This window comes from Meriones unguiculatus, chromosome 1 (genome assembly GCF_030254825.1).
Source record: "Meriones unguiculatus strain TT.TT164.6M chromosome 1, Bangor_MerUng_6.1, whole genome shotgun sequence".
In the NCBI taxonomy this organism is placed as follows: domain Eukaryota; kingdom Metazoa; phylum Chordata; class Mammalia; order Rodentia; family Muridae; genus Meriones; species Meriones unguiculatus.
In genome coordinates, this window is record NC_083349.1 from 37,622,836 (window position 1) to 37,637,632 (window position 14,797).

At 37.6% G+C, this 14,797-nt stretch overlaps 1 protein-coding gene across 1 annotated transcript in view; it reads right to left on the minus strand.

Moving 5' to 3' along the window:
• Nucleotides 1-14,797, minus strand: part of Tmc1 (transmembrane channel like 1) — a 118,804-nt gene that overhangs the window by 67,456 nt on the left and 36,551 nt on the right. Inside the window, exons 5-6 of the mRNA XM_060391752.1 lie at nt 6,626-6,716; nt 5,157-5,238 (exon numbers count right to left, since the gene is read on the minus strand). Coding sequence (XP_060247735.1) covers nt 5,157-5,238; nt 6,626-6,716 — 173 coding nt within the window. The remainder of the gene's footprint in view (nt 1-5,156; nt 5,239-6,625; nt 6,717-14,797) is intronic.

The window sequence follows — 14,797 nt, forward strand, 5'->3', positions numbered from 1 at the left end:
ATCAAACACAGAAGGGAATGGATCTGAGGCGTCTCTGGCAATGCTAGCCTCTATTGCACAGTATGACTTTCTAGCAGCCTTGGTTCTGAGCACTTGTTCCCACTTGGCACCATGAATGCCATCAGGCCAGCAATGTGAATGAGCATTGCCTGAGATGCTTTATCCGGATTTGAGAAATAGTGAGACAGGAAACTTCTGGTTTTACAGAAATAAAATTGTTATGTAAAAAAATGACTTTTCATGTTTTCCTCCCATCACTGCCCAGCATGTAAATTAGTATATATTTAGATTGAATTGTTGTAATGCTTGAAGTTAAAATTTTGTATTACATTTGCTGACTTGAATTATATAAAAAAAAATGTATTGAATGAATTTTGTCTCAGAATTAGGATGGAATTTGTGACAGTTTTTAAATAGCCCTAAATATACTTCTGCCATTATGTAGTACATATTTATTCAGAGTGGCATTTTCAGCATTAATGATTATACGATCAAAATATCAATCAGCTCTGAATAATGTTGACAGTGCTCTGCATTCTGCCATACCAACTATTAAGCTGAGACTTACTTATATAAACATAAGCACACCCATCTCATTAGTATGAAAATTTGTTTCTACCTTTTATATTTATAAATTAATTTGTAACAGATAATTATTTTAAAACAATTTCTTAAGCCAGGCATGGTGGTGCATACCTTTAATCCCAGCACTGGGAGGTAGAGGCAGGCAGATCTCTGGGTTTGGGGCCAGCCTGGTTTATAAGGTGAGTTCCAGGAGAGCCAGAGCTATACAGAGAAAAACTTGTCTTAAAAAAAAAACAAAAAAGGAGGAGGAGGAAAAGGAGGAGGATGGTGGTATGCTACTGCCTTATGTGGAATATGTCTTTTACCATAATCCATACCATCTTTATTCTCAAGCATATAGCCATTGTCTTCTCCGCCCAACCACACACAACATTAACACATGCAAAGTCAGTGAGAGCAGAGTTTGGTCCATCTTTGTCTGTAGCAATGGGGTTTAGAAAGATATCTAGCACACAGTAGACTTTCACTGAGCACTTTCGAAATTATGAATAATTGCCAAGATCATTTTGAAGATAACGTGAGGTATATGTTAAAGTGGTTTTAATATTCAAAGCAATAAAATAACGTCTCTGAAGCTCCTGTATAATTAAACTGTCATTTCTGTCAGAGAAAACCATTCACGTTACTGTTGTAATGAAATGTATTTTATAAATAGGGAACATATTTAATCAACTTTATTCCAAAAAGAATTTGAGAATATAATTAAATAGGCACATAGTAAAAATCTATATTGTTTAAATTTTGCAATAATTTTCACTCAAAAGCATAACTAATTTTATATGTCACTATACATTAAAGCTAATTACAAATTATACATCATGTATTGTTGGGCTGGAAATGACTGTATAAGAATGTAACCTGAAGAATTTATATAAAGCCCTAGATGTAGTGATAGAGGAGCGGGAGGAAAAAGACTATCCAAAGTATACAAATGGCAGACAAAAAAAAAGGCCTTAATCTTTAGAGACTAGCTTTCATGTCACACTGCTTGCTATTTTCCATCCAGTTCAGCTTCAAAGACCATCTTAGAAAAATACCTTTCCAGCTGGGCAGTGGTGATGCACACCTTTAATCCCAACACTCAGGGAGGCAGAGGCAGGTGGATCTCTGCAAGTTAGAGCCCAGCCTAGCCTACAAAGTGAGTCCTGGACAGCCAAGGCTACACAAAGAAACCCTGTCTCATAAAACAAAAACAAACAAACAAACAAAATCCTTTCCAGCCTTGGCAGGGTAATCAATATGAGATGGTTATTCCACTCAACAGCTCAGTCCTTCACATTTCATGAGTTCCACCTCAGACTGTAATCTGAAAGTATGTGGTATGAGGTATGCTTATGACTATAATTAGTACACTGAAATATTACAGAATACATATATGTGATGAAAGAACTTCCTCAGAGTAAACCCCTGAGAAATGATAACAAATTCCCCAGATACAACAACTGTCCATGAATTCTGCTGCACTCATCATCCACCAGCCTGGCCGAAGTGCTAGTCATGCGTGGAAAGGAAGAAGCTTCTAAAATCTTGCTCAAAGTTAAAAGCTACACGATCTGGAATGAGGCATCCTTCCTCCCTCAGCTCTTCTACAACTCCACTCAACTACTGCTATGCTATATAGGAAGGAAATGTATGTTCCTGAGACACATTGGCAATCAGGTGAAGTAATGTCGGTAGAGGGTTGGACCCATGGTACCATAGGGTAAGTGAAAGTTAAGTTAGGAAGCCAGTTCTTCACAGCTGAGGGAAAGGCTCAATCCTGGTGAAGAAATAAGACAACTGCTCAAATGACAAATTATACACAGAAATGGAACTAGTCCATTAACTGACCAGCTTTTGATGCTTCAAATTTACTTAAGGAAGAAGAAACAATAACTGAAGAAAGTGTGAGTACTTAGCATCATTTCCATGACACTTCTGATAGCCGGTGATTGTGTGTGTAAATAATTCATATATATATGCATTTATATATTTCATTTCTGTAATTCCTGTATACAATTCTAATCAATAAAATAATTCCACCTTTGTTTATAAGACACAAATTAACGTGGCATTGCTACTGAACTAGACTGGAGCCTACATGTTCCAGTATACTTTAAAAAGAAATAATTTGTTATTGTTTGTTTCCTACATAGCTATAAAAATAACAAGTTTCTCATAACACATAGCACAACAGATGAAGAAGTACAGTAAAAACCAGAGAGCTAAAAATATTGTTGAAAGACATACAGGTAATCTTTGATAGGGTAAGGGCTAACCCAAAGTACTTTCCACGTAAATTGATCAAGGCCTGTCTTAAATAAGTTTTCTAATTTTTAAACTATATTAAGCTTTTATGTTGTTTTATCCTATTCACAAGACCCCAAAAGACCACCAGGAGTCAAGTCACTTGCAAAACACATGAGGATCTTTTTATTACAAGCTATAGCTTGGGCTAACACCATCACCACCTCAACAGTTGACAGCAGAGAGCCTCATGCTCAGAGTAGGTGGTTGATATAAGATTCCAGTCTCTCCCAGTACATCCAAAGCAGGGGAATTACTGCCTGGTATGTGTCAATTGGTTGAAATATAAGTGGGGATGTTGCATTTTGAATTGACTGGCTACAAGAAGGCCCCCAAACCATTAATGGCCTGGCTTCTCTTCTTTGGCTGTCCTAGGGGACAGGGGAAATCTGGGCCAGTATCCTAGCAACGGTATCTCTAGTGGGCAGGAAAAGAATGCAGTAAGACTGGTTCTTCCCCACAGGTGGCTGGACATGTCTGTGCCTATCTGGCCTTTGTTCAGGCTTGTGCTTTAAACTTTAAACCAATAATGCAAAAAAATAATTTTTAATTTCTTTGGTCTCTCAATCTTATTGTATGTGTTTGAGTCATGATGCACATGTATGATTCAAAGGACATGTTGTGGAGCTGGTTCCCTCCTCCTTGTAGGTCCTGAGGTGTGAACTCAGGTCATCAGGCTTAGTGGTACTTACCTACTTCAGCCATCTCGCTGGCCCTTGGTCAGTATCTTAATGTTCCACATGTTGTGTTTTGGGAGACTAGATTATATATTTCAGCTGTGCCACTGAGAACTATAGATTCCATATCAATTTTTTTCATGTACATGCAATTTCTTTTATTAATACCTAAAGTGAGGTAGACCCTTTGGGAAATACGTCTATAATTTTATTCAACGTATATTTGTTGAGGGTCCAGTGGACTCTACATGTCAACAAAACAAAATAACTGCTTTCATCTCTATTAAGAAAAATGACCACAAAGTAGAATAAGATTATATTAAACAATTCACTTTTAAAAGTGGAATTTTGAATAGGGAGAAACACTGAAGAAAACTATGGCAAGAGAGGTGTGCTATGAGGAACATGTGGAGAGCCATGAAAATCATGGACTAGTATATTGTAAAGACTGCCATTTGCTGAGGGACCAAGCAGAGAGATACAGCCACTTCTGAACATGCCCAGTCGTGTCAGTGAAATGGTTATCAGCTGTTTTATCTTCCTGCGGAGCCTCTATATCAATTACGCAATGTCATATTTAGCCAACCGGAAAGCTATCCTCAGATCTGTGACCGCATGGATAAAATTTAGATCTTTGCCATAACCCTAAGAATCACACCTGCCAAAACAGTGTGGTTTTTTTCCAAATATTCATTTTCCTCTACTTGTAATATTTTTACTGATGCACTCTTTTTTACAGTATTTAAAATTGAATTACTTTTTTTATGCAAGTGGAAGATTATTAAACATATTTTGCCTGTCTGTACATGCTGAGTGTTGCACAGAATGAAGGTTTATTACAAACATCAAGATAGCAAATTCCAAATTTATTCTTCTTTATAAGTTTGAATGTGTTCTATTAAGACTTGTTTTTAATCACTGTCATTTTGATTATTGTCTAAAGTTCCAAAGAGTATATATTCATTGTCTTCCCAGGATGGGGCAGTCTCATTGTACAAAATAGTACCTTTCCTGCTTAAGAGAAAAGTGCTTTTGCCCAGAATAAAACAAGAAAGTGAAGTCTCTGGTGTTGTACCTGATAAGCACAGGTACAATGACACTGTTTGGGTATGGAACGCCCCACAGGGGCCATGTTGCACAGAGGATATGGCACCTTTAGGAGGAGGAGGCTCACAGTCAGGAAGTTAAGTCACTGAGAACAGTGTGGAAAGGATACAAGACCAAGGCCCCTCCTTGTCTCTCAGATTGATTCCTCATTGCCTTGCAGTGGTCAGGCTACTTCTGCTACACAATCCCAATAGTATGTATTGAACCACCACAGGCCCAGTGCAACGAGGCCAGGTAACTATGCTCTGAGAACTGAAACAGTGAGCCAAAATACACGTTTCATCCTTGTAAGCCCATTATCTCATGTGTTTAGTCTCCATAGCCAGCTAACACAAAGCTGGGCAATGATGGAGTGGAGTTCTGCTTTATTGGTTGTGTTGGCAGTTTGGTTGGTTTTCAATTTCCTCAAGAGTCCCCATATGGGGAAAGGTCTGTGAAAAGCTTATGAGACTTTATTCTCAGAGAGCTTTTCTTGTATGATTAGATCTGGTGAACACTTACTTTCAATTGCCTTGATTTTGTTCTCCCATGGGACACAGGCAGCTTTGAAGTTCTCAAAATCACGGAGGAATTTTGCCCATTTCTGAAAACAAAGTCAAACACTAATAAGATAAGATCTCATGTATTTTGTAGGTGTTTATTCTCCCATTCCCCAAAATACCAAGACAAAGGCTTCTGAAGAGCTATGTGACACCAAATACTGCTGTTTTGTAAAAACAAACAAACAAAAAAAAAACAGAAGGATCTACTTCTTTCTCTATTTTCCACCATCCCCACATAACTTAATTTAAAAAGAAAAAGTTGAATGTCAGACATGCTTATAATCCCAGTTACTTGAGAGACTGACAACACAAAAATAGCAACATTATCACCTACCAGTTCCAAAACAAACACATACACACAGAAACACACACACATTGATTCTGTTTTAAAGGGAGTATACTGAGCACTTAAAAAGATCTATTTATTCTACCAGACAACAATAAAATAAGAACTGTGTTAATAAGGTGATTAACATAAATTCCATGTTTAATATTAATGCATGAACAGTCAGGCACAGTGGCACATGCATGTAGCCCAGCGCTCAGGGCAGAAGAGGCAGGCAGATCTCTGTGAGTTCAAAGCCAAGCTGATCTACAAAGCCAGTCCAGGACAGCCAAGGCTACACAGAGTATGTCTGAATGCATTTAAAAGATAAAAGGCAAATAAATGTAACTATTTGAATGTACTTAAAATGAAGATTTTCACAATTTCCTTGAAAACCTCACTCTCTCCATAAAATACACCTCACTACAGTGTTTTGTTTTGTTTTGTTTTGTTTTTCACAGAATTTATAAAGAGGTGCTAACAATACCTATGAACCAACTTCACTGTGAGAAATGCAGCTTTATAGAGAATTCAGTGTGGTGCTTGGCCATAATAAATGCATATAAAAGTAAGCTTCTTTCCTATATTTCTCCAAAATGGATATTAATCTACCATTTTTTCTTATCTTCTTACCAGTGTCTAGTTGATGTTCCTGACAGAAAGAAGAAAGGGATATGGAATATATGGAGTAGGGAGGTTATGGCCCTTAAATTTATAGACATTTGTAAAAAGCCTCAACCCTGGAATGGCTACACAGTCTTTTACATCTGGAAGTGGTAAAATTTTATAAATGGCATAAACTTTATAAATGGTATAAATCAGTGTTTATAACTATTTAAAAGTTTTCAGTCTATCTTAAAGGATAATCTTAAATTCCACTCCAAATTTTAATACAACAGATAGACCATGAATATAGTATTTGAGCATTTGCTGTATGCACACAAACAGCTAAGGTTGGTTTTGCCCTCTCAGAACAGACACAGTTCTCTCTCTCTCTCTCTCTCTCTCTCTCTCTCTCTCTCTGTCTCTCTCTCTCCTCTCTCTCTCTCTTCTCTTTCTCTCGGGTCACTGTGACACTGACCAGACTGAATTGAAATGCTTACCTTGGCCATCATCATCTTAAATGCAAACCACTTCTTTCCTTTTCCTTTCCCAAGAGCCCCTTCATTTTCACTCACAAATTTCTTTGCTTCTCTGAGAAAAGAGGTAGGCAGACATGTGTTGACATACAAGGAGACATTTAATTTTGTTAAGTCTTCTATCTTTCTCTAGACTATCCAAACCCAGAACAATTGAACCTAAGTTGTATTATATAACCAAGAGACTTTCAATTTTTTTTAAACATATGTAGAGTACACTGAATATATTTCCCTACTCCTCCTGCACTCTGGTTCGCATCCCTCCCTCCCATATACCACCTTTTAATGCATACACAGTGACACTTTTACCTTCAGTCAAAAAGGTATACATGATCTTAGGTATCATTGTAAAAAATGTATAACCCAGAGACATTTAACGCATGTTTTGTTTTGTTTTATTCTGACCAGGAAAACTAATATATTTTACTCTCACTTATTAATTACCTGGAGTCATCAGAAAGCCAGGGATTTATGCCAAGTGTCAAAAAAGAGAATCTTCTTTTTTCTCATTCCCAACATATATAAAATTAAATGTGAAGTTTATGTCAGGTTCTGAGAACCAGATTTTTCATTTTGATTTTTTCTCTTAAAAAAAATAATTCTTTTAAAATAAAGAAAGGAAGAAAAAGAAAACAAGAAAGGATTGAGGACAAGTTGACCTGGTATTGAATTTCATGAGAGCAGTTATGGACTAAAGCACAAAAGCCACACTTCAAAACAGATGGATTTGAAGAAGAGATAGAAAAGGAAGAGCTTGGGTCTCAAATTCAGTAAAGAATTTAAATTTAGATTTAAATCTGATTTTAATTTTGTAAAAGATTTAAACTTAAATTTAAACTTTAAATTTAAACCATGATTCCCAAATAGTAATAAATGTTCCAAGACTCACATCAGTGTCCATTAAAAAGTACACTAATTTATCAAATTATATAAATTCCATTAAACTGTGAGCATGTTAAATCCATTTTGGCTGTTGTTAAGTACTGAATATTTGGCCCTCCCACCCTGCACTATTAGCATAATTCCCGGTGTGCTGACATTTGAAGTGGTCATTGCAGGAGCTACACTCCTAGATCACTGAATATAGCAAGGCTATGTCCTAACAGGGACACATTCTGAAGGGATGTATGTTGTGAAATGCATTACTAGTCAATTCTGTGTTTGTCCAAATGTCCTAAAATGCACGTGCACAAACCCAGACACTCACAGTGCCACAAAGCAACACCACTTTATGGAACACCACAGTATCGGAGGACATCAACTAAAATATCACACAGAAAATGAATAATTAGGCTGTGAAAAAAAGAACCCTTAAGTGGTTCTGCTGTCTCACAATCAGAATTAACTAGCCTCTGTCCACCACACAAAGACAGGAAAAGTCGCGAAGAGGGCAACTAGTTGGCTATCTGCAGCTGAAACGATGCTAGCGTCCTGAAAATGGAGGCAAACAGAACACTGAGAGAGGAAAAAATGCTTGTTGTTTTTGCCACCCAGTCTAAATTCTATCAGCCCTACCTGGGTAACTTAGTAACTTTGTTGTTGTCTCTTTCACAAAAGAACTTTAAAACTTGAGGTGGCTCTGGCTTCTCTTCTCTGAGGGATTGAGACATGTGGACATGTGTCTCTCTAGACAAAGAGAAGGGCGATTCAAGCAGGTTGTGATTCTGCAGGTACAATGGGATGGTCAGTTGGCTGGCCCTAAAAGTATGGTTTTGCAAATGAAACCCTTCATATATGATGATGAACTTACAACCACTCAGTGTAAGTCTTTTAAGATGCAGGTTAGAGAAGGATTTTTGTATAAGTTGTTCCTTAGTATCCATGCTAAGCACAGACTCTCATAAAACACAGTGATCAAAACTAGCAAACACTAGCTACCTTATCTGAGATGGGAATGGTCCTTCCTTGCACACCTGAGGGCAAGTGCCCACCTAAAGTCTGGCATATAAACACAGTCACCATGGTGAAGTCTCTTCAGGCAACAGAGAACACCCAAAGTCATTCGTGAACAGCAGGCCATGTGCTCCCTCATGGTGTTGATCTTGACTATGGAGGGTGTTCAATAAAATGATGTAAAGCAGACTGCAAAATTTTATCTAATGATTGTATTTTCCACATTCACAAATGTTAAGGACATTAATTCCCTGGTTCTTATGTTGTGCCCTTCATAACTATTCTTCTCTGAAATTTAACTGTCAGTGTCCTAGCAGAGTTACTGGGCTAGCTTTGTGGACCACTCTGATTTTTGACAAGGCGTCTGGGGTGGGAAGGTGGACGGAAGACAATTTCTAAAGCAGTCAAGGCATTTTTAAAGGTCTAATAAAACAGCATAAAATATTATCAACTGAGAGGTCTCCCGACTCACTTCTCAGACCTGTGCAACAAAGAAAGCATTTAAGTATTTAAGCACTGTTGTACAGATGTTGAGTCTGGAAAGAGGACAGTCCCCAGTGTACACTTTGGTGTGTGCTGAGGCTCTGAAACACAGGTGAGGTTCCTCTAGTTTTGAGCAGTCTCTGCCTTGCCCATGCTTATGATGCTTTCGGGGCCCATGCTCACGAGCCCCGCTTTTCAGATGTACGTGCACATCCCCAGGACTGCCACTTACCTGGTCAGGGGCTGGCACAGGGTGCCTGCTACTACAGGGTTCTGAAGAGGTCAGTTCCCCAACCAACAATATCTTAACAATTTTTTCATTCCTTTCCAAGGGGTTTGCAAGAACAAGGTGAGACACAGATGCCGGAAGTGCTGAGACCAACTCTACTACAATATTTATTTCCAAACATTAAAATTTGTTCTAATGTTATTGATAGACCATGGACCGACTTGAGCAAAACATGAATTTTGGCTTTGCTTGTTTGTAATTTTATTCATGAGAAACACTTTGGGAGAGTATAGAAAAGCATATTCATCCATAACAAGAAAGCATCAGAAATACCCAGAATACACACAGCACATCTCACTACCTCACTTGCCTCACTAGACAAGTCATACCCATTCAGTGTCAAGGAGACCTCCCCTCACACTTCACAACTCAGAAGCAGCAACCATTTTAAAATGTTTCCATAAGCAAGCTCCAAGTCCTTCTCAAAGCATCTTGACTGTGTACTGTAGTGGTCGTGTATTTCTTAACTGTTAACCTGTATTGAATGCTAATGTTATTTTTCTCAAATTGTGTGTGTGTGTGTGTGTGTGTGTGTGAGAGAGAGAGAGAGAGAGAGACCAGAAATGTTTCCAAATTATTATGTCCCATCTATGGGGTTCCTATAAAACTCATGGTGTTTATCATTCAAATTCATATACTGAAGTGAGCTTTTGGGAGAATGTTTTTCTTGTATCATAACAGAACTAACTGTAATTCAATCATATAGCATCAAAAAGGTCTAAATCTACCAAACTAAATATATGTAAGAATTATTATAGCACAATTCATTATAATAAACACAAATAAAAATAAAAAATTCTTGGTAGTAAGATCAGAATTTGTTATTCAAAATAACAAAACAACCATTTCATAAGCATACTGTACTATCAATGGTAAATTATCACGTGCTGTTCAAGCTTATTGAAAGGGAATTTTGGAAGCAAAGAGGTCCTTCCTTATCTCCTCCAAAAATCCCTGTCCTGAGGCTACTTGGCCTCTAGCTCTATAATGGGAAAAAAACAAAAAAAAAGAACAAAAATACCAAGAGTGAAGGGCATTAGAAACATTGCATCTCGGCAACAACTAAAAGGTTAACTTTCTAAAACAGGTTATCTCTACTATAAAAATATCTTCTGTGGGAGAAGGAAGCCAAGAGCTCCTCCCAAGGAAAGAAAGTTCAGCCTGGACCTCCACCTGATTTCTTCTGCTTCCCCATTTGATTTCTGCTGGATGTGTGTGAGCCCCTGACTTGATAATGCTATCTTTGTTGTCTCTCTCAATCAGACTACTCTAGACTTGATAATGCTATCTTTGTTGGCTCTCTCAATCAAGCTACTCTAGACTTTTCTGTTCATGTTGCTTACCTATCTGCCTCTTCTCTCTGCTACTATTTGTTCATTAATTTCATTTGCTAGATACTTAAAGTCAGTCATTCAAAACCAAAAGTTCAACTATCAGAGATAGTTCTCTTAACCATAAACAACACATACCTAGTAGGTACTTAGTATTATTTGTTATGAATCACATTCTGTTTACCTCGCTGTATTTAGAATACTTTCTACATGAATGGACCTTTAGAAAGGATGTCTTATCTAATCAGTCAGAAATATAAGAGAACAGCTATTCTACTCTTTATTTAGGCCAAGGTTTTTAATTGTGTGAGCAGATAATTATGTTAATTTTATGAACTGATGAACATTAAAAATCAGTAAAACTTAAAAAAGAAGGAAGTAAATATTATAACCAAATCATAATGATTGCAAAATTAATTCAAAATTCAATAATAGGGAGCCATATTTGTGTGACATTAATAAAGATTTTCTTAGTTATTAAAGATACATTTTGTTTGAATATTTAAATGTTTTTATTGCTTCCTTCATTAGTTACTGATAGTTTTTTTTTCCCTCCAAGTATTAAGTTTGTCTTTCAGTTACCATCTGTGTTTATTTGAATAACAAATGTCCCCCAAAGCTCATGCATCTAAATCCTTGCTCTCCAGGTGGTAGGTAGTGTTCTTTGGTGAGGTTTTGGAACCTTTAGAACGTGTAGCCTCATGGGAAGAAGTATGTCACTGAGGGCAGGCTTTGAGGCTTTACAGTCTGATGGAACATCCTGTTCTGTTTTCTGTGTATAGATGAAGATGTGATCAGCTACTTTCCTGTTCCTGCTGCCAGAATTTTCCTGCCTGTTGCCATGACTTCCCCAACATGATATGCTCTGGAACTACAAGCCAAAATAAATCCTTGCTTCTTTCACTAGCTTTTGTCAGTATATTTTACCACAGCAACAGAAGAGTAACTAATGCGGACACTGTCCGATTCAACTCATAATATGTATATCCTGTCTGGTTTTCAGAGGAAGTCCAGAATACTGGGCATCACGTACTCTAACATGAGTTTCTCTTTTTCCTAATACCCTGCTCTGTCTCTGTTTTCTAACACACACACACACACACATACACACACAAAAATCCCAGAACAGCAACGTTAGATACTCCCTAGATCATGATACACAATGGCCAGAATAGTTATTTAAATAAAATAGACTTAATTTATCAGAAATCTTGGGGATACTTTCAAAACAGGGCCAAAGGCCAGAGAGTAAGCTGAGAATGACTGTTTACAAGGAAGAGTTTCTTTGCCTTCCCTCAAATCTGATGCCTGTGAGAGAAAAAGAAGCATCATTGTTACCTATAGGTCCAGAAGAGTAAATATAGTTGTGTAGATCAGGGATGGAGTGGCACAACTTTCCTTAACATCATGTTTATGGCTGACCTTTCTCATGAACTAGTACAGCCTCAGGATGAAGAAAACATGTACCTGCCAATCATGTCCTCCCTAATAATAGATTTGTTGTAGTAGTTGTTATTATTTTCCCAGACAGGATTTCTCTGTATAACCTTGGCTGCCCTGGACTCACTTTGTAGATCAGGCTGGCCTTTAACTTATATAGATCTGCCTGCCTTTGCCTCCGTGAGTGCTGGGATTAAAGCCACAGTACCCAGCTTGATAACAGATTTCTTAATTAAAGCCACCATCTTGTACTATGTAATTAGATAAAAATACAAAAGGAAAATGTACAAATATGGAAACAAGGAGTCTCTCACAGTAAGGTGGTGCCTGGGTAGATACCAGAATGAAAAGAAAGTAATCATAAGAAAACCCAAATCAAGAAAGCCTATTTATCTTTTTTTTTTTTTTTCCTATAGTGAATCCACTTTCCTACTTATGTGTAGTGATCTGGATAATTTCAAGAATCTTTGTTATATGGTTAAAATAAAGTCAGCCTTCTAATATAAGCCTTAAATATCTGCTGGTTTTACGCCACCCAAATGTCTGACAGAACAATGTGTGCTACCCCCTTAAATTGTTTTCAACAGATGTCATCTACCAAGACTCTAAACTGGTCTCTGGGTCTCAGAGCCCTGGTACACTGTGCACTGCACTCTGGACTGTAACCCCAGACCTGGGGATAAATAATTGAGTATGGTCTATTTAATGACAATAATACCTGGCCTCATCATTCATTTATCAACCCCTAGTGGTGGTAATTAGAATAATAAGGTTTCATGGGCTTTCAAGAATGCTTTCACAGTTAGCTGAAAGGGCACACTTTGGCCTAACTTACAAAACAGATAATTTACCTACAACATATGATACAACCCTGAGTACACAGAAGAGTCAGGACATGCCATTCTGCCCTTGACATCCTCACCCCTGAAATGTGTCTCCTTTGGGTTAAGTTGACTTTTCTTTCCTTTTGTTTTCAGTCCAATGGTTTAGTGAGGCAACCAAGTTCTCACACAGATAAATGAGAGCTATTTCGAAATTGGTGCTTAAAGCTAACTATGATCAAAATTTTTGTTAGTGAACACTTCCCTCTGATCAAATCAGAGAAATGGAGGGTCTTTGGATAATAAGTACTGACATTTCAAAACTAAGTAACCAAATTGTCTATAAAACTCAGACTTTTCTGAAATATTGCTGAGTAATTAAAACCAAATTACAGAAGAAGTTATTTTCATGCACCATAAAGACCATAGGCTTATAACATATCTCCATAATTGGGCTGGTGAAGTAATGAGTCAGTGCATGTGTTATTTTAAAAGTGATTCTAATGACATTAACAAGGATAGCTGAGAAGCTCAATTGCTTCCTCTACAAGAGGGAAATGACAATGGGTACTTTTTAGGCTTTCAATATGTATTAAAAGCGATAGACGTTTAGCTTAGTTCATGACAATTAGTGTATGCACTATAAAACAATAACTGTGATTAACAGCATTTTAATAACATGGCTGTATTTTACTATAGTTTCCTAGAACATACTACAACATATTGCATCCAAGTGAGTTTCACTGCTTCTAACTGAGTAAGTTAATACTGGTGAGAGCAGTGGATGGCAGTCAAGCCATGGTTTCTGGATGCCTGCACCTTGGCATCACTGTAGGATCTGTAACAGTTCCCAGGCCTATGTCTTTGCAACCTCAGATCACCTAAGTCACATTATCACCTGAGTAACATTATACCTGCATCTAGGAATGAGATGCAGGAATACATATTGTTTCAGTGTCCCAAACAATTCCAATGTATAGGATAGAAGCAAAAGCTTGTATTGAGTCAAATAGCATTGACTGAGACCACCTTTAAGAGGTCTTCATATGGGTAGGTTAATTTTCAGAGAGTTGAGTGGAAAAGCTACTGTGTACGTGTAATTGTTTGGATGTGCCCTCTCAGGTAAGTAGTTCTCTACCTATTCTGAGTCTTTGTAATTATGTTTATGAATAAATTTATTTTCATATTCCTGGTTCACTGTTTCACACCTCATAAGAACAACCATTTAACTGACCAACTGAAAGCATGAAACAGAAATGAAAAAATAATACACATGCATTAATATAACTTCTAAACTTGTACAGCTGTCTTATTTTTGGTATAATCTTAAATAAATACCATTTCACATTTAAAATAAATATAATTCAGATTATCATTGTGAGATGCAAGAGTAGCAACTGGGGGATAGACCATCAAGGGGTTAGAGGCCATAGTATATGGTTAAGAAGCATCTACTGTTCACAGGGCTGGAATTCTGGTTTCAGTTCTCATGTTAGCCTGTAACTCCAGGGCTGGGCAATCCATGACCTCTTCTGTCTTCAGTGGGCACCTATACCCACATATGTCTTAGTCAGAGTTTCTATTGATATATAAAGAGACACCATGACCAAGGCAACTCTCATTTAAAAAAAAAATTTGGGCTCGCTTACAGGTTCAGAGGTTTAGTCCATTGCTGTTAGGGCAAGAAGCATGGCAGCATGCAGAAAGATATGGTACTACAGAGGAAGCTGAAAAATCTACACCTGGATTGGCAGGCAGTAGGGAGAAGGGAATAACAAAGGGCCTGGCTTGAGCATCTGTAACCACAAAACCCACCCACAGCAGCACACTTTCTCCAACAAGGCCACACCTCCTAATAGTGCCACCATAGACTCCTAGG